Source organism: Poecilia reticulata, linkage group LG7 (assembly GCF_000633615.1).
Source record: "Poecilia reticulata strain Guanapo linkage group LG7, Guppy_female_1.0+MT, whole genome shotgun sequence".
Taxonomy (NCBI): Eukaryota; Metazoa; Chordata; class Actinopteri; order Cyprinodontiformes; family Poeciliidae; genus Poecilia; species Poecilia reticulata.
In genome coordinates, this window is record NC_024337.1 from 11,267,292 (window position 1) to 11,287,679 (window position 20,388).

Genomic DNA, 20,388 nt, shown 5'->3' on the forward strand with positions numbered 1-20,388 from the left:
GACGACCTCAAAATGCCCTGTTTGAGAGGAGAAGTTGACAGGCGAGGCCTCCCTTCTCTTTAGGTTAATGTGATCCACACGTCCAATCCTGTAGAGCACGCCAACAACGCCATGGTGCAGCCCAACTTCATCAATCCTGTCCATCACGCCTCTGTCGATCTGTCTGGTCACAACCTGGTCAACGCTCACCAGGCTTCGGGTACTGAAATCTGTGGAACATTTTTATTTTTTTTTTATTTTTTTGGTTTTAATCATGCTAACACTGTCTTTGTGTTACGTTGTACAAAACCTGATAAAACTGTGTTTTAGCTGCATGTGTCTCACCGGTTTTAATAGGCAGATGGTATTGATGCTAAGTGTTGAAATCAAATCTGTTTAATTAAAGCTCTAGAAATGATCCGGTCTGCTAAAAGGCGGGCGCCGCTGCAGATGGATTACTGCGTGTTTAGCCAAAGTAGGGCGTCTGTGAAACGCGAGTTGTTTTTTTTTTTTCCTTTTTAGTTTCATTTTATGGCGTTGCTTTAAGGATTACACTTGAGCTCAAGTCTGTGACATCTGCACCGGCCATGTTTGGAGCTCAACCTCGTATTCTAGCCTCTGGTATCTGACAAACACTCCCGGTCCAGAGCAGAGATCCTATCTGGATCACGTTGGGGAAAGTGGAGCAGTTTGTCGGGAGACAGGAAAAGCTATTTAAAGAAAACACACACACCTTGAGCTCCTAAACGCCTTTATGTGGCTGTCCTTGAAATGCTCTTGCGCCTTCCTGCGTAAAACCAGAATCCTTCTATCAATTTTTCTCCTGCTGCTTTCTGATTCGGGCTGTTTTCTCTGCAGTGGTCCCCAGCGCCGCCACCATTGTCATCGTGGTGTGTGTGAGCTTCCTGGTGTTCATGATAATCCTGGGCGTGTTCCGCATCCGAGCTGCACACCAACGCTCCATGAGAGACCAGGAGAGCGGCAAGGAGAACGAGATGGACTGGGACGACTCGGCCCTCACCATCACAGTTAACCCCATGGAGGTAGGAAAAGAAAAAAGAAAACGATTCAAAATGAGATTAAATATTTCACTGTTTAGCAAAGAATTGTTCAGCTTTACACTTGATTAGTTGTCCTGTGTGATGCTGTGACTGTGTCCTAATCCTGATTATTAGAAGCCCTGATGGAGGGACATTGTTGCAGAACTAGTTTTTTTCACTGTTTATGGCTTTTATTTTAGCCAAAAGAAACAGGTTTGTTGTCCCATGTAAGCCACCATTATAAATCTCAGTATTTTGGTAGGCGTAAATATATGAAAAAATGAAATTAAATCACTTTTTGAACAAAGCATAGCTAAAGGAAGCCCTTTTTTTAATAAGTAAAAAAGAAATTATACGCTAACGTTAAAATTTAACTGTCCAATAACTTAAATTTTAACTAATTTATTCAATTTCCCTTTGGGATCAATAAAGTAGTTTTGAATTGAATTGAAAATTCTGTTAAATCATTTTAAAAAATGGTTTCTGCATGAGAAACATTTAGAGAACGGATGTCGAGATTGGTTTTGTTTTCGTCTCAAATCCCTTAAAATATAAGAAAAGCTTTTGTGTTCAAAAACGTGTCAGTGAAACGAAACAGGAAAATACTATAAGCCGAACAAGAAATAAGAGCATTTGTTTAAACTTTGTCTCCGTTTAAAAAAGCAGAATATCTGAAATACAACAAAGGATGCATGTTTTGAATTTCTATACATTCTGTCTTGTATAGCATCATAGAAACACAAAAGTACAAAGTAATAAAAGACACCATGCAGCCAACAATTGCAAAAACCAGTAAACATTACATTTTGATGAGTGCCATCATTAACCGAAAATAAAAGTCAGAAATCATCAGATTCGAAGCACATGCTTAGCCAAGAACAAGATGGCTGCTGAGTCCTCTCACCATAATTGTTCCTGACTCCCGACAGATTTTATCTGTAGTGCTGACACTGATGCTGCGCGTCACCTCTTTTCATCCTGCACACATTCATTTTAAAAACGGCTGCGTGGGTTTACGATGGACGTGTTTTGTGAAAGGGGCTGGAGGCAACGTGATCACGTAAACGGCAGAGCAGAAACTTGAAAATAAATAAGAAAGATGAACGGCAAACTGGACCACATCTCAACATGAGGATGACTGAAATGCAAAGAGGAGACAAAGAAACTCGCGTGTAAAATACCCTTATTAAGTTGGGGTGCACCAAAAAAATTGTCCCTCATTTCCTCAACTTTGGGAGATGATCGGTGGATCCTCACAGGTGAAGCCGACCTGATCCACCGATCCCATCTACCTCAATAAAAATCTAAAAATAATCTACTGTCCTCTGTTGCTCCGCTGTGAGAGAGGTTTGACTGACAGACCCACCAGGTTATTTACGTCTGCAGTTATCGACAGTCACCCCACTGTTGCCAACTCTTGCTTTGTCTAGCAACAATTCAGACAAAAAAAAAAATGTTATTGGCCAAAATTGGAATCAGCTTTTTAAAGATTTTTAATCTGTGATCGGCGAGAAAACATCAATCGGTGCACCCTTACTGTTAATAGTCAGGGAGGGGAAAGTTGCTTGAAAACTGCTATTAAAGCTGCAATCCATTCGCTGTCTTGCTGTTTTTGCACTCATTTGCCATCTCTCCTCCTCTAAGCTCTCGAATTAGCTTTCAGGCCAACCCTGCATTTTATGATGATGGCAGCCGAGGGATGAGAGGAGATCATTAAGTAGAAAGGAGGGAAAATTACTACCAGAGCTATGTAGACCACAGACGAAGCACCTTTACGTGCAAACAAACACGTTTGGGACGTATCTTGCCTGTTTTTTGTTTTTTTTGTTGTTGCATTAGTGACCAAAATCCCCCCCTCCCCTTTTTCCTGCACCCTGTGATGCAGACGTACGAGGACCAGCACAGCAGCGAGGAGGAGGAGGAAGAGGAGGAGGAGAGCGAGGACGGGGAGGAGGAAGACGACATCACGAGCGCTGAGTCAGAGAGCAGCGAGGACGAGGAGGGCGGCGAGCCAGAAGACCAGCAGGGGACCAGCAGACAGCAGCAGCTGGAGTGGGACGACTCCACCCTCACCTACTGAGACACACCGAGCCCCCCCACACATGCTCTGACACACACACACACACACGCAACCAAGCCACAGTCACCGCTTTACGCACCCCTCCATGCAGTTTCATGTCTAGGAGCCATGATATATATATATACATATATATATATATATATATAAAAACAAAAACAAAAAAAAAACGAAGAATAAATAAAGTATAGAAGAGTCCTTCAGCGTATACGGTCAAGGCTTTCCTGTTGTTATCTTCGTGGTGGTACTCAGTGTAGTGTAGTCATCACCGGATTGCTGATTTTTACTTTGTTTTTTATTTATTATACTTTTTAATTCCCTGGAAAACTTGGCCTACATTTCTTCTGGAGTGTGCGAGGAAGCCAGCCCTGCACTTTCTGTTCTCAGTCAGGCTTTTGCGCAGAGATTCGTTTAGATTTCCCGATGTATATCCTTTGGCTTAATGCTTTTAGGGTCGCTTGCCATGACTTCGGTTTTCTTGATTGTAGTCCACAGTGAAGCAGTTTTATCGAAGTAGCCTGCAATCTCTCTCTCTCCTTCTCTCTCTCTTTTTTTATTTTAGTTTTCTTGTTTTAGTGCATGAGGAAAACTTGGGAAGTCTTATGTGTAGAGAAATGAATTGCTTTTTAAAGATTTTTTTTGTAAATATGAAAACAACAATGTAATTAGTCAATGTGTTTAGTGACAGCCCGCTCAGCAGGGCTCGATATCTTTAAAAAACAAACAAACAAAAAAAAAAACCACGCCATACGTAACGTAGAATATTTGTGTCACCGCAGGCCGTAGCATGTCGCTGAATTTCCGCTGAAGCTGTTCCATCGCGCTTTCCCCAAACGTCTGCCTCGTGATGAGAAACCCAGGACTGTTACGCGGAGGTTTCCATGACAAAGTGGTGTCCGTTTTTTTTTTCCTTCCTTTTTTGACATTTTCTCTCGATCGTTTTCCGCAACAAGTGAAATCGGTCCCAGTGCTTTTCTTGTGAGCAAGGATGATTCGACAGGTTTTCGCTCCGTTTACTGTCGAGGACCAAAAGCGCCGCAATCTGAAAAATAAGTCATTTCTCAAATCTTTTTACGCAGTACTGACTTGATAAGCAAAAATTTGGATTGATATACAAAGAGAAATATCAATAAATTACTGATAACAGAATTAAATGTGTAAATTATTGATTTAAAATTCATTACATATTAAAATCAGACAAGAATTTTATAATTTCATTCAATTGTTTCAGATTTTCTGCCATCATGAATTAACTTAGTGTTGTAAAAGACGTTTTCAACCTGTTCTCCTGCTCCGACACGTGTCACGGATTTTGCTCTATTTCAGCAGGAAAACACTTTATAAATAACTTCGTTTTTTTCTCACAGCAGACCACTAGACTTTATCGTTCATGGAACCACGCTGGTAGAGTTGTTCCTACACATTTGTTTACATTTGGTAAACTTAATTTTCCTGCTGGAGTTTAGTGTAGAAGCTCGTACGATCAATTGGGAAAATGTGACCAGCCTGTCTCCTCTCAGACACTGTTGTCCGTCACTGTTGTGTACATACATATATATATAAATATATTTGTCTTACAAAACCAGAAGATGACGATCCTTTGCGCTTTACTCTAGTTGTGAGGGTCCTAAAAGCTGCATTAATTACTACCAGATTTGGGGCATTGCATGGCGCAGAAGCGGCGTTTACAAAAAGCATTAGTGGCTGGATTTTGGTTATTTTTCTTTTTGTTCTTTTTTTTTTTTTTTTTGCATGAGTGTTTTCAGAGGCCAAATCTGATTTTCTTTATGGGGACTTTCTTTTAAAGAGTTGATTTTTATTTTTTTCTAATCTCCAGTTAATTGCTTAACGACCAGTCTCCCTTCCGCGACGACACGTAAAGCATGGGCCAGGTCTGAGCCAGCTGAGGTGGGGAGTGCCTTTTCGCCAATCGTTGCAAAATTAGCAGGTCTAACAGAAAAAAAAAAACAAACATTTATCCACGCTCTTTTATTTGTGGCATTTTTTTAATTATTATTATTATTGTTTGATGCTAGATTTCTTACAAAGCTGAGATGTTTTGTTTTTTTTGTTTCCAGCTTGTAGTGATTGTAGTTCACCGCTAGATTTATTGAAACTACAAACATTCTACATTAGATGTCATGTGTCCTTGTTGATGTGTAGAGAAAGTAGATCCATATTGTATCTTCTATAGATATTGTACTGAATCCACCTTTAAATGATGTACAGTACATGAAGAAATCGCTTTGGCAGCATAATGTGGGCGTACTAATAAATTTTGCTGTCTGTGTACAGTGGAAGGTGATTTTTTTTTTTTTCCTTTTCTTTTTTTGAACCGCGTCCCATCGCCAGAGTTGTTGAGAAGTGATTCTGAGGGCAGCATGAATTTTACGCAATCGCAGTAAGGCCTGCCATCTCCAAAACTCGCATCTTCGTCGTTCAGACAGTTCAAAGTCCAGTTCAAAAAGTCAGTAACGCTTCTAACACAAGCCTCCACCATGACTCCAACCCCCTTAATCTGAGTCACCTCTCGCCATAAAACGGCAGCCAGACCATAGCGCCGCTACTAGGAATCAACTTTGCATGAGCCACACGTTTGTGAATGTCCCGTGTGGGGTTGAGACGGACAAAGGAGTCTGTGACGCACTACTGATTCTCGAGATTGTCTGGTTTCCCACATCCGTCACCCTCCAGACCAGATTTTTGTTTTTTATTTTGATTTTATTTGCCGTTTCCTTTAAAATGTTGCTCAAATGGACAAACGGTTGTGATGTCTGCATAAAAATGTTGGGTGCTTCCTTTGTTGCTTGTTGGAGGCGCTCTCACTTTCCTAGCAGCCAGAAGGCGGGTTGTAGCCAAGTCGACGCTCGCTCTTAAACAAAATAAAGGATGAACTGATGGGATGTAAACACTTCCTGTTCTTGTTTTGTTTTTTGTTATTTTTTTTTTTTTTACAGTAACTGTGCCACTGTTTAAAATGCATTTCTGGGGTGGAATAACACACCCTGCATGCAAAACGTCTGAAGCAATAGTGCCCCCTGGTGTTGAGTAAAAATTGTGCAACAATTTTTTTAAGATCACAGGTTAATAAAATTTAAACACTGCCAACATGAACATTACTGAAGATTTATGGAGCATGCCTAAAAGCCAAGAAGCCAAATCATCACAGGACACACACACACACACACACACACTCTAATAAATAAGGTCAATTTAGAGATAATTAACCTAACAGTCATAGTTCTAGACAGTGGGAGGAGAAATAAAATAAACCGATTGAACCTGTTTTACCGTATGATGCTCATCTTCCCACAGCCGCTGGACACAAGAAGTAACTACAGCTAACATTTAAAAACTGATGTTTAATGTATTGATTCCATCATAATGCTTGTGTGTGAAACTATTTTTCAAACATCTTTTCAACATTTTTCTTTTGCCCTCCTGTAACCTACTGATTCTGTTCTACCAGCACTGAAATGTGACTTTTGCTCAGTTTAGTCACTAAAATGTCCACAGAAAAACACAAGATTGGTTATTATTAAGGTGATCAACAGCTTTTTCTAAAATGTATTTTAATATATGGTTTAAAAAAAGAAAAGTTATTCTAAATACAATCAATATTCATCAAGGATGTACCGGATGTACTTTCTACAAGTAAATTATAATACTTGTAATTTTAAATCTGAAATGCACAATAATTCACACACGATGGATAAAAAAACCAGTTTTAGTGGACCTGTTGAGGAGCGGCTCTGTACAGTCAGACGTCACTTTATGCTTCTTATAGCAAACAATAGACATTATGTGCAGTCCAGGTCAGAAGTTTACATACCAATCTTTTAGCTTGGGCCTTTTGGAGATTAATTTACGCCAATCTGTCCAGCATGGGGTGATCGTACAACACAAGCTCCATGATTGATTTTTTTTTTTTTTTTAAACAAGAATTAGGTGTGTAATTTTATTGTTGCTTTTCAGTAATACAAGCAGAGTCAAATCTGTGCATACTGGTAATGACTGAACTATATGTATACAACCCCAACCGTTTTTAAATAAACGCCCATTAGCAACTAATATCTCATCCACAGTGCTTTTTGCATCTGTTAAAAGACTTTTGGCGGAACTCTATATTTCATTCATCTTCTTGGTAGAATTGGTAGTTTATTTAACTTGCCTGGTTTCCTGGCATCACATTTCAGAAAGCTTTGAAAAGCGATCCAAACACATCCAGTTTGGATTTGTTTTTAGGAACATTCTCTTGTTTGAACAAGCCGTTTCCAAGTTTCAACCATCCCCCTGTTGATTTCAAGTAAATTTAATAGTAGTCGTCCTCCTTATTCACTGTTCCATCCACTTTTCCACTTTGGGCAAATATCTAGACCCCAGCATGATACTACCAACACCGTGCTTAGCACTTGCCTCACCTTGATTCCTCTAAACGTTCTTCTTGTCACAACAAAGTTAAACTGATGATCCCAATTCTTGTGTTTAACCACGGTTAAAAATAATAATAATAAAAAAAAAAAATCATTAACAGACCACAAGTAATGATTTTCATTCTAGCTTGAATGATGATGTTCAAGCCTTGAGGTGGCTTCACAAAGGCTCAGGATCATCTGGTGTTTCTGCTTTATCCAAACAACTTCAGTTTAATTAAAACTTTAAGAGTCTCTGAACTCTCAGGTTGTAAAACAGCACACAGTAAAACCAACACTACAAATCACAGCACCGTCGTCCTCTACATTCATTTGCATGTACTCGTATCGACTATATTACAATTTTACAGACTTGGACAAATAACTGAAATTTACAAAAGTTAAGAAGTATAAAACAATACTATTAAAAATGTTTGCATCTCTAGAAACACTAAAAACTGCACAGATTTTTATGCAAAACTTGATTAATTGGCACACTTCTTTTTTTCTTTTTTTTTTTAATAACAATGACTTATAACTATAATTTTGAAAACTGTCTATGCTTGGGTTTTCACCCCAGAACTGGCTAAGGCCATAATTTTGTCTTCCGACCCTGAAAAAAAAAGGAAAGAAATACAAGATGAGTGTTGGTAATCGGACAAACCGAACAGTGAGTTGATAAAGTGTTTCTGCTCACCCAGGTTTGCAGTGACTTTTTCAAACTGACTCAGAGTCGCCGTCGCGTTTTCAGCCAGGAATGTGTCATCCTCTGGAGTGAGCTGTTGGGGAGGAAAAAACATACATCTACTATGTGACAACTCTTTAAAAAAAAAAAAAAAAGATCAGTCTGTCAACATCATGGCTGCCTCATGACTAAAACTGCAGTGGGAATTTTGCATGGAAACATTAGCAGAAGCCACCGAATCACACTGCGCAGTGCGGTGTTGGTCACCTTCTCTCCCAGCTTCCTCAGGGCTGTGAGGATTTCCATTTTCTGCTGCGTGTGCACGTCCCGAGACATTTTCCCCACCATCACGTCTCGGTCCATCTGCCCGGAATGTCAAACACAGGCCGCACAATTTTCAGGCAGAGCCATGGAAAAGAAAAACACAATGCAGTGAGCGACGTGAGCCAAACGCTAATCGGTCAAAAGATTTAATGGCACAAATGATTCTAACAAAGCTCAGTGGAGACTGACAGAGGAATGGGTTCACACCGATAAGAAAGAGCAAGCAGGTTTTGAGAGAATACGTTCAAGACCGAATTTAGGTCTTTTACAGCCTTTTTGACACCAACGTCAATATAACGACACATGCGTGGCCGTCCAATCAGGGATCTGATCTGAGCTTTGGTTTTCTGATGTTCGGTGGAGCAATGGAGTCTATCAGCTCTTCAGCACTGGAGGACACAAAGCGGTGAGAGGTGCATTCATTGGTAAAACCAGGAGAGAACTGAGCAGCAAAAAAAAATGTTTAGGAGGTTTAAACAATTTGACAAAACGGAACAAGACCAAATTCTGAAAATGCTGCAGTCAACCCTTGAATATGCTAAATGTGACTGACAAAACATTCTAACCATTTCTCAGACTGTGACTGATCGGTGCAATGTTTGGAAGCGCAACTCAAACCTCAGCGAGTCGGGTCCTCAGCTGTCCTGGCTGCTTCTTTGCAAAAAGTCGGATCACCTCGGGGGTTTTGAATGCTTGGCTGATGGCAGCTTGGATTGCCTGATGGAGATAAAGACTATAACAATGAGATAGTGGGACAGATTTAGATGTACATTTTCATTTTTATGAGACAATCTCAGAATTTAACCACAGGGTCTTATAATTTTATGTGCTAACAACTAGGCAGCTAAAAGCGAATTATGCAACATCTGAGTCACTATTGTCAGATACTGCAGCGTCTCGTAATTAGGGAACAGCCAAGTCGAAATATTGATTTCTTCAGTTCAGAACTGCACGGTTTAGGTTATTGTTTTCATCAGATTACAATTAACATTTATTTTTAGCGCTTTAGAAAGCACTGTCATACCGCCAAGTTTAAACTTTTTTCAAGGATAAATTGAGCTTTTATGCAACAGCGTCACAGATTTTACAGCATACATGTGAAGGCCAAATTCTAGACAAATATATAGAAGATCTTTAATGACAGTAAAAAAAATAATTCCCTGCGTATTTCTTGTTTGAAACTTTAGGAGAAAAGCCTTCATGTTAACCTTTACAACACAATGTGTGCGTTCTTAAGATATGAATTAAACGACAGTAAGGACTTCTCAGACAGATTCTACTTTGAGCTGGTTTAAATGTTGCATAAATGCCCATGAAATTATTTTCGTCACAGAGTGGGAGTATTACTACCACAAAGTAATGAGTGCTTATTAATAAATGTCCCTACCAGCTGCATTCCACCAAGTTCATCCACCAGTGTCATGTCTCCTGTCATTATCTTCTTCAGGGACTCATTGAATTCCTCCAGCTGTTCCAGTGTCTCTTTTTTTGTCTCCTCATATTCCTCCTCATCCAGGTCCTCTCTAGAAAAAAAAGAAATGATAAGGACCTTAAAGGAGAGAAAAGTAAATGAGTGTATTGATTGGCTTATAGTCCACCTGCATTCCTCCAGGTCCTGAAGCTGCTGCATCAATCTGTCAAGTTGTTCCTCCATGTTCTGCTTCAGTTTGCTGGTTTCGGACTTACCCCGTGATGCCATTATGTTAAAATTCTGTTTCCAAACTCTGGAGTGTCAGATTTAAGGAAGCAAATTGACAAGCAACAGATCAGAATGGCTGACATTAATCAGTAAGTCCCAAACAGACTAAACTGAATGCCAGGTGACGGTTGTATTCACCGTATTTACTGTATTTGGTCACTATTACTGATTATTTTTCACAATAAACCCGAAGGCTCAGATAAACATTGATACTAACAGCAAGCTAGCATGCTAAAGCACAGCATCTCACCGTGAATTGTCTTTGTAATAACCAGTTATAAACACGCCGTAGGAACAACGGACGTTTGCTTCAGGCTAATGGGAAAAATAATAGAATAGCGAACAGAACCACCGCATAAAAACCCAGATTAAAAAAATTACTATTTTAGTAAAAAAAAGTGTTTACTGTTTGTCTCCAGTCGCATAAGTCTTGAGGATTTGTGACCATGAACGTAACTTCAGAACGTGGGTGCGGCTCTCGTAAATTCTGTCCAATCAGATTTGTCTATCTTTACGTAGCCCTCGACGTCAGCTACGCACAGGAAACAGCTGACATCCATAGAAGAGCGAAACAGAAACTGCATTATTTTATTATAGGTACGAAAACGTACTATTTCTTTTGAACACCGACTGTTATTTTTTGTTTGTCTTCTTAAAGATAATTTGGGTTACCTCCATGTTGCTAATTTATAGAGCTAACAATCTAGATGACAATGGGAAATTCAACTTTAACGAGACTAACACATGTTAGCTCAAGTTATAGCTCTGCTATTTATGCTCTCAGCATAATAAACCTTCAGTATTTTCTCTCGGTTTGCTAATTTTTTTGTTTGTGCCTGGGTTTAAAGGAACTACGTTAAATCGCGTTTTAGTAATGTCAGCTGTTGTGTTTGTTGCAGGGCAAATCCTGCACCAGTATGAGAAATGGAGAATCCCACTACATCCAAAGTGGTTCTGCTGGCCTGTGGCTCCTTCAACCCCATCACTAACGTGCACCTGAGGATGTTTGAGCTGGCCAGAGATCACCTGGAAGACACAGGTTGAAGCCATTTAAGATTACATCCTTTGTTTTAGTGTTAAGCGTTTTCTGTCAACTTCCCTGTGAAACTTTGTGAGCCTAATCAAAAATGAATCTTAAAATGAACTTGGAGCCCGTGAAGAAAGGGAGAGCTTTGTGATGTGCTTCTGCCTGATAAGCATCTGCAGCATCATCTTTAACTAAGTGGGAAGTAGAACGCTGTAGCTAAGATCAACAAATAATACAAAACAACAACTCTGGACAACAACATTATGATTTTCCTTATTTCTTTAGAGGTCCTTGGTCGGGCATATTTGAAAAAGAAGTGCACCCTAGTAATGTTAAATATGTACAAAATGCAAACAGTTGTAGAATTTAAAGTGAGAGCTACTTTCTTTTAACATGTCTTACAGAAAGGTTGTGGTTAAAGTAGCCTAAAAATGCATTTAATTTAATTTTAAACTTTAAAAATTAAATGGGTTTTTGAAGAGTTGGAAACTGCATAAATTATCATTTGTGTTACTTCAGTTTGCACAGTAATAAATAATGCACTTTTAAACTTGGTGCAAAGTGGAGGAAAAGACACCTGATCTATTTGACGCTAACCTGCAATTTTGGAATATTTCTTCATAACTCATTATCCAGAAATATTCATAATGAGTATTTCTTTATGAATGAGTATTCATAATGAATACTCATAATGAAAATTATCTCAAAGTGTGCTTTGAGATGATTTTTTTAATCATCTCAAAGCACACTCCTACTGTGATTTAAAAACCAAAACCGTATCTCCTTTGTGTTTTTAAGGTCAGTACAGTGTGATAAAAGGAATAATCTCCCCGGTGGGCGATGCCTATAAGAAGAAGGGTTTGATTGAGGCCAGCCACCGGGTGGAGATGGCCAGGCTGGCCACAGAAAGCTCAGAGTGGATCACAGTGGACTCCTGGGAGAGCCAGCAGTCAGACTGGGTGGAGACGGCTAAAGTTATCCGGTAAGTTTAAAGTTCACAAAACATTTTTCTCTTGGATTTTTTTTTTTTATTCCTTTGACTCTGTTTTAGCTATTTGCCATCGATCTGTGATGACAGCTAGTCTTCAAGCATATTCACATTACATGGCGTGATGTAGGTGACTATGGCTTGCTTTGAAACCTTGGTAAAGTTTTCCAAAGTTTTAATGTCCTTTTTATTGTATCTGAGTTATTCAGACTTTAGACCTTTTTATTATTTCTTTACGCAACAGTTGAGCACTTCCTGTTTCTGACTCTATGAAATGGGATTTATCACACAGTTTCTAAAGTCAGCTTTGTTGCTCGAAAAAAAAAAAGATAATTTAAAAGTAAAGGTTATGAGGAAGTGGAAAATGTGATAGATTGAATTTATAAGTGCAAAAATAAAAGAAATGTAACAAAATGTATTAATACCTCTAAGTAGGCTCAGAATTAGTTGGAAGTTATGTTGCATGTAAACAGCGTCACATGTTACTTTAATTAATTTCATTTGTACATTAAAAGAGAGGGTGATGTGATTATTACGTACTTCGTCCACTAGATGGCAATATTAGTGTGATATGGAGACATCCAGGGCGGGAACCTGTATGTGAGCAGAGCTGCTACAGTAAAACGTCTTGTTCATTATTTTCCAACATGAACAAAGCAGATGGGACAGAAGATTTTAATATATTATTTTCTAGATTTGTACAATACTCTCCCCTAATTAATTTCCTGTATTTTTGGATATTTTTATTAACACATTTTGAAACTGAAATGGTAATTCTCTTTACCATTTGGAGCAGTGAGACTCGATCACCCGGGTATCACATTTACAGTACTTTATTGGGTTTGCAGAGTTTGACAGCAGCTGCAGCACACTCTAAACATTAACTGATCCTTTTGTCTTTTTTAGTTCTGACAGATTCTGACTCTCTCCTGTGGTAAATATAAAATAGGTTAGAAGCTAAATGCCGGGCCTATTGGCTTCTTTCATTCAATCATTAAACATTTCCTTCAATTTTAGCTTTGTTCAATTTTAGCTGAACAAAATATTTAGGATTCATGAAATTGCGACTGGGGACTATTTTTGCTCATTGAGTATTTTTTGGCTCATAGATCAAAAAGACCAGCATGTAACCTGCAAGATGTTTTCATAGAATAATAACAGATGTAGCTTTTTGTCTTAAAACACATATGGATTGAGGGATTTGAACAGCTGCTTTTGACTATATAGCCATTTTATCTTTATTCGTACAGGCATCACTATGAAGAGCTGCTCGCTAGAGAACATAACAGGGACAACGTGGACACCGTCAAGTATACAAAGAAGAGACGTATAGAGGAGAATTATATAGCGAGTTCAGTTCATCACAGGAAAAGAGGTGAGCTGTGAATATTTGTAAGGTTGTGTGCGTAAATAGACGTGTTTTTGGCGTTCTTGCTTATTTACAGTTTGCTGCGTTCTTCCATTGTGAAGGAATGCAGTTCTTGTAGGGTGTGGGCGCTCTGTCTCATGGTCTGGACGACAGCCAGTCACAACCAACAAAGTTAGTTGTCAGAGTGAAGCAGCGTGAAAATTGCCTCTGGGCAAAGAGGTGGTAATTACAGATGCACTTGAGATTAAAGCAAAACTGCGTCACATGAGAAAAACAATAACTGGTCATGTGAAAAATGGTGTCATGAGCTTATCATTATTAGTTAAACTTGACCTAAATTTAGGCATTACAGGACTTTTTATACCTTCCCCAAACCAAAACGTATACAAAAATTTTTGTTTTTCCATCTTTATTTTCTATCCATTTATCCATCCATTTATTTGTTTAACAATTATCCGTCTATCTAATGATGGATCTGCCATTCATTCTTACTGAACTATTTTAAAAATAGTCCAGAAACGGACTGGGAACTGTGGAAAATTCAGTCTTTGATTCTACAGAATCTTATTTTTATTTCGAAGTTGTCTTCTCATAGATCTTTGAACAAGTGTTGTTACACCCCATCTGAGCTCCTTCAGAGCTGAGCTCCTTGTCCCTGTGCTCAGACGGCCCTCAGCTGATGCTGCTGTGTGGGGCAGACGTCCTCGAATCCTTCGGAATCCCCAATCTGTGGAAGCAGGAGGACATCACCGAGATCGTGGGACAGTACGGGCTGGTTTGCATCACCCGCTGCGGCGGCGACCCATACAAGTTCATCAACCAGTCGGACGATTTGTGGAAGTATCGCAAGAACATCCACGTCGTCCACGAATGGGTGACCAACGACATCTCGGCGACTCACGTGCGCCGGGCGCTTCGTCGAGGCCGAAGCGTCCGATACCTGCTGCCCGAGAGCGTCGTCCGCTACGTACAGGAACACGGCCTCTACAGCGCCGACAGCGAGCAGAAAAACGCTGACGTGGTTCTGGCACCTTTTCAGAAATACTCTGATGCCTCTACAAGCGGATAATTTATTGACATGTTTACAAAAGACAGAAACCGATTTTGCTGTGAATTTAAAACGAGTTGTATATTTAATTGACGCTCTTAACAGTGCCTGCTCCACAGATTGTAGCAATTAAATAATTATAGTTTCATTTTGCGCCTGTCAAATAAAGCATCTGAGCTAAAGTTCAACTACAAATAGTTTTATACATTTGATATTTTGTACAAAAAGTGATCAAATAATTTTTATTGAATAAAAATATACTTGAATGATTCTGACGCTGCTTTAACTCTGTCATCTCATCATATATTTTCACTCAGAAGTGGAATTTTCCATGCACTCCGCACTCCCTCTTCCCCTTTTAACAAGCCAAAGTCTCTCTGGAAACACTTTTTGTTGGACTGAGTGATTTGTGCCACATTAATAATAAACAGGTTTCTTTGATGCGGACTGCCGGCAGTAAGTCGGGCTCGTTTCCAGTGAGAGTTGGACTCCGCCAAGGCTGCTCTTTGTCACCAATTCTGTTCATTACCTTCATGGACAGAATTTCTAGGCGCAGCCGAGGTGTTGATGGGATCCGTTTTGGTGACCTTAGGATCGCATCTCTGCTTTTTGCGGATGATGTGGTCCTGTTGGCTTCATCAGATTGTAATCTGCAGCTCTCGCTGGAACGGTTCGCGGCCGAGTGTGAAGCGGCCGGGATGAGGCTCAGTGCCTCCAAATTCGAGGCCATGGTCTTGAGCCGGAAAAGGGTAGAGTGCCTTCTCCGGGTCAGGGGGGTCGTCCTGCCTCAAGTGGAGGAGTTTAAGTATCTGGGGTTCTTGTTCACGAATGAGGGAGGGAGCGGGAGATCAACAGGCGGATTGGGGCAGCATCTGCCGTGAAGCTGGCGCTGTACCGGTCCGTCGTGGTGAAAAGAGAGCTGAGTCAAAAAGCGAAGCTCTCGATTTTCCGGTCGATCTACGTTCCCACCCTCATCTATGGTCATGAGCTTTGGGTCATGACCAAAAGAACGAGATCACGGATACAAGCGGCCGAAATGGTTTTTCTCCGCAGGGTGGCTGGGCTCTCCCTTAGAGAAGCTTGGTCATCCGGGAGGGACTCAGAGTAGAGCCGCTGCTYCTCCAMRTCRAGAGGAGCCAGTTGAGGTGGCTCGGGCATCTGGTCAGGATGCYTCCTGGACGCCTCCCTGGTGAGGTGTTCCGGGCACGTCCCACCGGGAGGAGGCCTCGGGGAAGACCCAGGACACGCTGGAGGGACAATGTCTCTCGGCTGGCCTGGAAGCGCCTTGGGATTCCCCCGGAGGAGCTGGAAGAAGTGGCTGGATAGAGGAAAGTCTGGGCCTCCTTTCTGAAACTGCTGCCCCCGCGACCCGACACTGGATAAGCGGAAGAAAATGGATGGATGGATGGATGGATGGAGGTGTCTTTGATTTTCACCTTGGGAGTTCCCTTTTTATTCTTGTTATTCTAATGCGGCAGAGATTGAAAACTGATAATCCCTAATCCCTAGTTTTCATGTACTCCCTATTTTTTCACCTCTACTTTTTCATAAGGCAAAGAAACTTCATTCATGCACTCATTAAAAGCCTTTTGCAGGAAAATTACATAAATGAAGAAAGGTGGGGAAAAAAAATCTCAGTTAAACAATAATGGAACCTGAAAATGTACATTTTAAATTCAATAAACTATATTTTTAATTTTAAAGGGGGGCCTCAATTTTCAGGAGGTTTGTTGCAGAAGAGGATCAGAACTAAAGGCTAATTGTTTAGTTTTGGGAGGACTGAGTCAACAGGCCTCCAACCCAACCACACAAAGAGTCCACATGATTCAGTCACTCAAAAAGCGCAAACCATTTCAGTTTAGTTGACCGCTGATATGTAACATTACATTTTTGGGACCACAAACAATGACACCTGTTTTTTCTGCAAAATAAATACAAATGTAAACAGATACAACACATCTAATATCTGGGATGAATACACAACTTTTTTTCTCCCACGGAAATTAAAACAGACTTCCTTTTTTTCCCCCATGAGTTATATTTACCTAAGGGATTTTATTTTATTGAAAATTCTGAATTTTAAATGCATTTAGTTGGTTTAGTTAAATTTGTCAAATTTTATGACTTGAATCAAACAGTTTGGATATCCTTACAATTGTTAATGGGGATTTTGTCCCATTCTATGGCGTTAATGCTTATTAGCTGCTTCTTGGTTCTGGAAATGGCACCCAGTGTTGAACCAGACTGGTCGAGGTTCACAATTCTCTACTGGATTTTGTTTATGTATGCCAATTCTTAAAGCAGGGCTTTGGAGGTGTTGCCTTGTAATAACATCGATAGGTGTGCCTCCTTTTAGCTTACAAAGACATGTCACCATCGTCAGGGCTTTCCCAAATGTTCAAAGACACTGTAAACTCTGTGTAAAACGTTGAGAGTAATGAAAGGATTCTCTCATTTTCTGGCATTCAGCTAACAGAAATAACGTTGGTAGGTCTAACTTAGCTAAAGCAGGAGTAGTAGAGTAGTCTGATTTAATGTCATAAAGCAAGATAAAAAGGTTACACTTCTTTCAATGCATGTCAACAACTGTCAGAGTGACAGCTTTGATGTGTGTTGTTATATACAACAACACGGAATAATTTATGTTCTGGTACACTTGAGTTTTGATTTAATTGGTTGTAGAACATGTTAAAGGTACGGCGGTTCATATTTCAAGGCTCATTTCCACTCAGACCTCAGAAAATGTTTGAATAGAGGAAGTTGAGTTATTATGCGATCACACAAACGGATAATTATTTTTGAAAGCATTTCATTAGAATAGAGGATTAACTTCGTCACAGAGGAAAATTATTAACTTTGCATTAATGTGTGAAATCCAAGATTGCATCATAGCCTCCACTCTCTTGAAAATTGCTGTGAGCAGTAAAACTGTGGAATCATCCCAAACTTGTGTATTTTACATAGATCAACACATCTTAGCAAAACGCTCCAGGAAAACGCTTGTGGCTGGGTTTTTTTTAACCGACAACGAGGTGATGCTTGGTTTTTTGAAAACTGAATTTCTTCCACACTTTGTGCTACAGTGTGTCTATTTGTCAATTAATTTCAATTTGCTGCTGCACAGAGAAGTTTGACATTTTGCTGTAGGCCGCTGTGATTATGACATTGATAACAATGAAACCTAATATGGTTTGAGGTCGGGAGAGTTTTGCTGCAGTTTAAATTTAATCGTTAATAAAAATTAAAATATTAAATTAGTTGTTGCATAATAATAGAATAGGGTATTTTACATTATTTTCAGTTGTACTCAAATTAATTTACAAAATTCTCGTATTTTTTTTAGCTAAATATCGGTGTAATTTTCTGACAGCAAACAATGACGTCTGTATTTCTTTTTCTCATTCATTTGTGTTTTAATTCTTGAGGCCCAGCTTAAAAGGTTGTCTGACAGTGAACCTGTCTGACAAGTCTTTGCTTTCCATTACTGTCCTGGTAGTGACGAGAGTGCCTCCTGCATCCTCACATGATCTTAACTTCAACAGAAACAGGAGGGTTTGACACACCCATCTGTGTGTCACGGGGACTTTCTGAAAGCTGCACTTATTAATGCTCATCTGCATCGGATTGCCAGTTTGCTCCTAGTAAACCCCTGAAAAAGGAAGCTAAGAGAAATCAGCATGCCTACCAGTCTGTGTGGAACATGGGACATGATCAGCAATGTCAACTTCGATGCCTACATGAATGCACTTGGTGAGTTTGAATTCAAAAATACTCCATAGGACGAGAACTTGGAAAAAAAAACAAAAAACTAGAAAATCTGTTTGTGGTGTGAATACACAAATATACAAAGAAAAATTGAGCTGGGATTTTACACCAGGGTTATTATTGTATTCATGAGACTGTGGCAAAGAGTATGCAAAAGCTTTCCTAATACATTCCTTTATTTTTCCAGGTATCGGTGTTTATTTGAGAAAGATTGCCCTGCGGCTGAAGCTGAGAAAGGTGATTGAGCAGCAGGGAGACCAGTATATCATCAAAACTCTCAGCACCTTCAGAAACTATGCCATCTCCTTCAAAACCGGTCAAGAGTTTGAGGAGTTCACAAAGGGACTGGACAACAGGCACATCAAGGTGAGGACGGATGTTGTAAACGTAGCACTCCCAGGTGTTTGTATGAAGCATGAAACGTGCTGACCTGATTTTTTGCTCCCATTCTGATCATGCTTTCTCGTCTTATTTTTTTTCCGTCTGCGCAGTCGACAGTGACGTGGCAGGGGAATAAACTAACGTGTGAGCAGGTTGGAGAGAAGAAGAACCGAGGCTGGGCTCACTGGGTCGAAGGCGACAAGCTCCATCTGGTAGGAATGAAATTACTAAGAAATTTTGACTTGTCTTAATTTCGTATGTTTCATATTCACTAAACATTTCTGTCACATTGTCCACCTCAGGAACTGCACTGTGATGGAGAAGTCTGCAAGCAGGTGTTTAAGAAGAATGTAAACGAGTAAAGAGGAAGGAGATGTTTAAGGAGAATTCGCTCAGTGCTGGAGGACAGCATGCGTCCGATCCACAACTGCTGACCCTGAAGAAGAGAAAGCCACACCAGTCTAAAGACTGGGGGGCTCAGATCAGGAAAAAAATGTAGCTTTTTTAAAATACAAACTTGCGCCACTAGATGGCACCACTGCACCACTTTTACACTGCATACTGGCGCTACATTCAAGATGAAGCATCAGGAATGTTTCATAACTTGTTTCAGCTGGCTGAAAACAGATTAAAGGTACTTTTGGTTTTTCTCTTGTTCGAAATTCTTCCTTGAGAGTTGTTCTGTGCAATTTGCATTTATTGTTTTAATTGTAAAACTCTTATTCATGTGGATTTTTTGTTAAAGAAATGTAATATATACCAAAATATGTTTGAGATACATTTTTGTAAGATTTGAATTTTGCTAAATAAATTTTGTTTAAATAAAAGCTGTAATTTGTGATATTTGTCCAACAAAAAAAAGTGAAGGTAAGAGTTGTAAATCTACTTTCTATGTGGTTAAGACCAAAATTATTCAGACCTCTAGTGGATTGAGATTTGAAATAGACCCAAAATATTGATTCAGTGGGGATAACCTCAAATGCATGCCACACTTTTCAGAGATATCTGATTTAAAAACCAGATATCTCACTTTCCTCCAAATTCACAGATACGCAACCCATTGTGCTTAAAATGGCAATAGATACATTATAGGGCTGCTGAAAAAGTCAGAATTCAGACTTTAATCATTCTGATTTCAAATTAATTTGAATTGAATTACCTTTCCCTTGGGATTAATAAAGCATTTTTGATTTAATTTAAATAAAAAAGCAACTTTTGGAGTAAAAAAGAGATCACTTTAATCTTAGAGATTAAACCAAAATTACTTTTTTTTTAATTTATTACCCAGGATTATTGCCCAAATCCTCTCTCGTTTAAAAATCTTGGTTAAAAGTTTTCATTTGAAAATCTGCGCGAAAGCTTTAAGTGTCTTGCTATTGTTCATAACTCAAGACGAAATCTACGTAAAACAAAAAGAAAACGGCGATGCAAACTTAATGTTTATAGAGGAACGATTCTGCCATAACTAAGAATGCACATCGAAATACACAAATTATCAGTAGATTTCTAGATTAAAATACATTAAAGTACTAGATTGATCCTCCATAAGTGCTCAGTTCGCCTCTGCCCAAACAATATTTTCGACGCAGTGACG

The 20,388-nt window shown here is 39.5% G+C and overlaps 4 protein-coding genes across 8 annotated transcripts in view; 3 read left to right on the forward strand and 1 right to left on the reverse strand.

Moving 5' to 3' along the window:
- The window catches only part of clstn1 (calsyntenin 1), a 34,548-nt gene extending 29,147 nt beyond the window's left edge, over positions 1-5,401 (forward strand). For all 4 annotated transcript variants that reach the window (XM_008413363.2, XM_008413365.2, XM_008413364.2 and 1 more), the window contains 3 exons: positions 64-199; positions 838-1,022; positions 2,905-5,401. In XM_008413363.2, coding sequence (XP_008411585.1) covers positions 64-199; positions 838-1,022; positions 2,905-3,099 — 516 coding nt within the window. In that variant the 3' untranslated portion in view covers positions 3,100-5,401. The remainder of the gene's footprint in view (positions 1-63; positions 200-837; positions 1,023-2,904) is intronic.
- Positions 5,159-10,711, reverse strand: lzic (leucine zipper and CTNNBIP1 domain containing). 2 transcript variants are annotated; one of them, XM_008413361.2, is made up of 7 exons: positions 10,623-10,711; positions 10,116-10,241; positions 9,905-10,040; positions 9,136-9,234; positions 8,461-8,556; positions 8,206-8,287; positions 5,159-8,121 (listed from the first exon to the last, which is right to left on the reverse strand). In XM_008413361.2, the coding sequence occupies exons 2-7, from the start codon at positions 10,214-10,216 to the stop codon at positions 8,066-8,068; spliced, it is 570 nt and encodes a 189-aa protein (XP_008411583.1). In that variant the 5' UTR covers positions 10,217-10,241; positions 10,623-10,711; the 3' UTR covers positions 5,159-8,065. The 2 variants fall into 2 exon arrangements, with proteins under 2 accessions (XP_008411583.1, XP_008411584.1); XM_008413362.2 differs by having other exon boundaries at positions 10,467-10,652.
- Positions 10,712-10,720: 9 nt separating this feature from the next.
- On the forward strand, positions 10,721-14,923 carry nmnat1 (nicotinamide nucleotide adenylyltransferase 1). Its single transcript, XM_008413360.2, has 5 exons — positions 10,721-10,813; positions 11,116-11,255; positions 12,042-12,225; positions 13,482-13,606; positions 14,266-14,923. Exons 2-5 carry the CDS (start codon positions 11,141-11,143, stop codon positions 14,667-14,669), a joined length of 828 nt encoding a protein of 275 aa, XP_008411582.1. The 5' UTR covers positions 10,721-10,813; positions 11,116-11,140; the 3' UTR covers positions 14,670-14,923.
- Positions 13,537-19,557, forward strand: rbp7a (retinol binding protein 7a, cellular). Its single transcript, XM_008413359.2, has 5 exons — positions 13,537-13,606; positions 18,280-18,398; positions 18,601-18,779; positions 18,905-19,006; positions 19,097-19,557. The coding sequence occupies exons 2-5, from the start codon at positions 18,326-18,328 to the stop codon at positions 19,154-19,156; spliced, it is 414 nt and encodes a 137-aa protein (XP_008411581.1). The 5' UTR covers positions 13,537-13,606; positions 18,280-18,325; the 3' UTR covers positions 19,157-19,557.
- The last annotated feature ends 831 nt before the right edge of the window (positions 19,558-20,388 follow it).

Excerpts from the sequence above, each read along its gene's own strand:
- rbp7a (XM_008413359.2), top strand. The coding sequence starts at position 18,326 with ATGCCTACCAGTCTGTGTGGAACATGGGACATGATCAGCAATGTCAAC. Across the intron at positions 18,399-18,600 it reads TGCCTACATGAATGCACTTG|GTATCGGTGTTTATTTGAGA; the intron begins GTGAGTTTGAAT and ends TTATTTTTCCAG. Across the intron at positions 18,780-18,904 it reads TGGACAACAGGCACATCAAG|TCGACAGTGACGTGGCAGGG; the intron begins GTGAGGACGGAT and ends CCGTCTGCGCAG.
- lzic (XM_008413361.2), bottom strand. The coding sequence starts at position 10,216 with ATGGCATCACGGGGTAAGTCCGAAACCAGCAAACTGAAGCAGAACATG. Across the intron at positions 9,235-9,904 it reads AACTTGGTGGAATGCAGCTG|GCAATCCAAGCTGCCATCAG; the intron begins GTAGGGACATTT and ends TATCTCCATCAG. Across the intron at positions 8,288-8,460 it reads TGAGGAAGCTGGGAGAGAAG|CTCACTCCAGAGGATGACAC; the intron begins GTGACCAACACC and ends CCTCCCCAACAG.
- nmnat1 (XM_008413360.2), top strand. The coding sequence starts at position 11,141 with ATGGAGAATCCCACTACATCCAAAGTGGTTCTGCTGGCCTGTGGCTCC. Across the intron at positions 11,256-12,041 it reads AGATCACCTGGAAGACACAG|GTCAGTACAGTGTGATAAAA; the intron begins GTTGAAGCCATT and ends TGTGTTTTTAAG. Across the intron at positions 13,607-14,265 it reads AGTTCATCACAGGAAAAGAG|ACGGCCCTCAGCTGATGCTG; the intron begins GTGAGCTGTGAA and ends CCCTGTGCTCAG.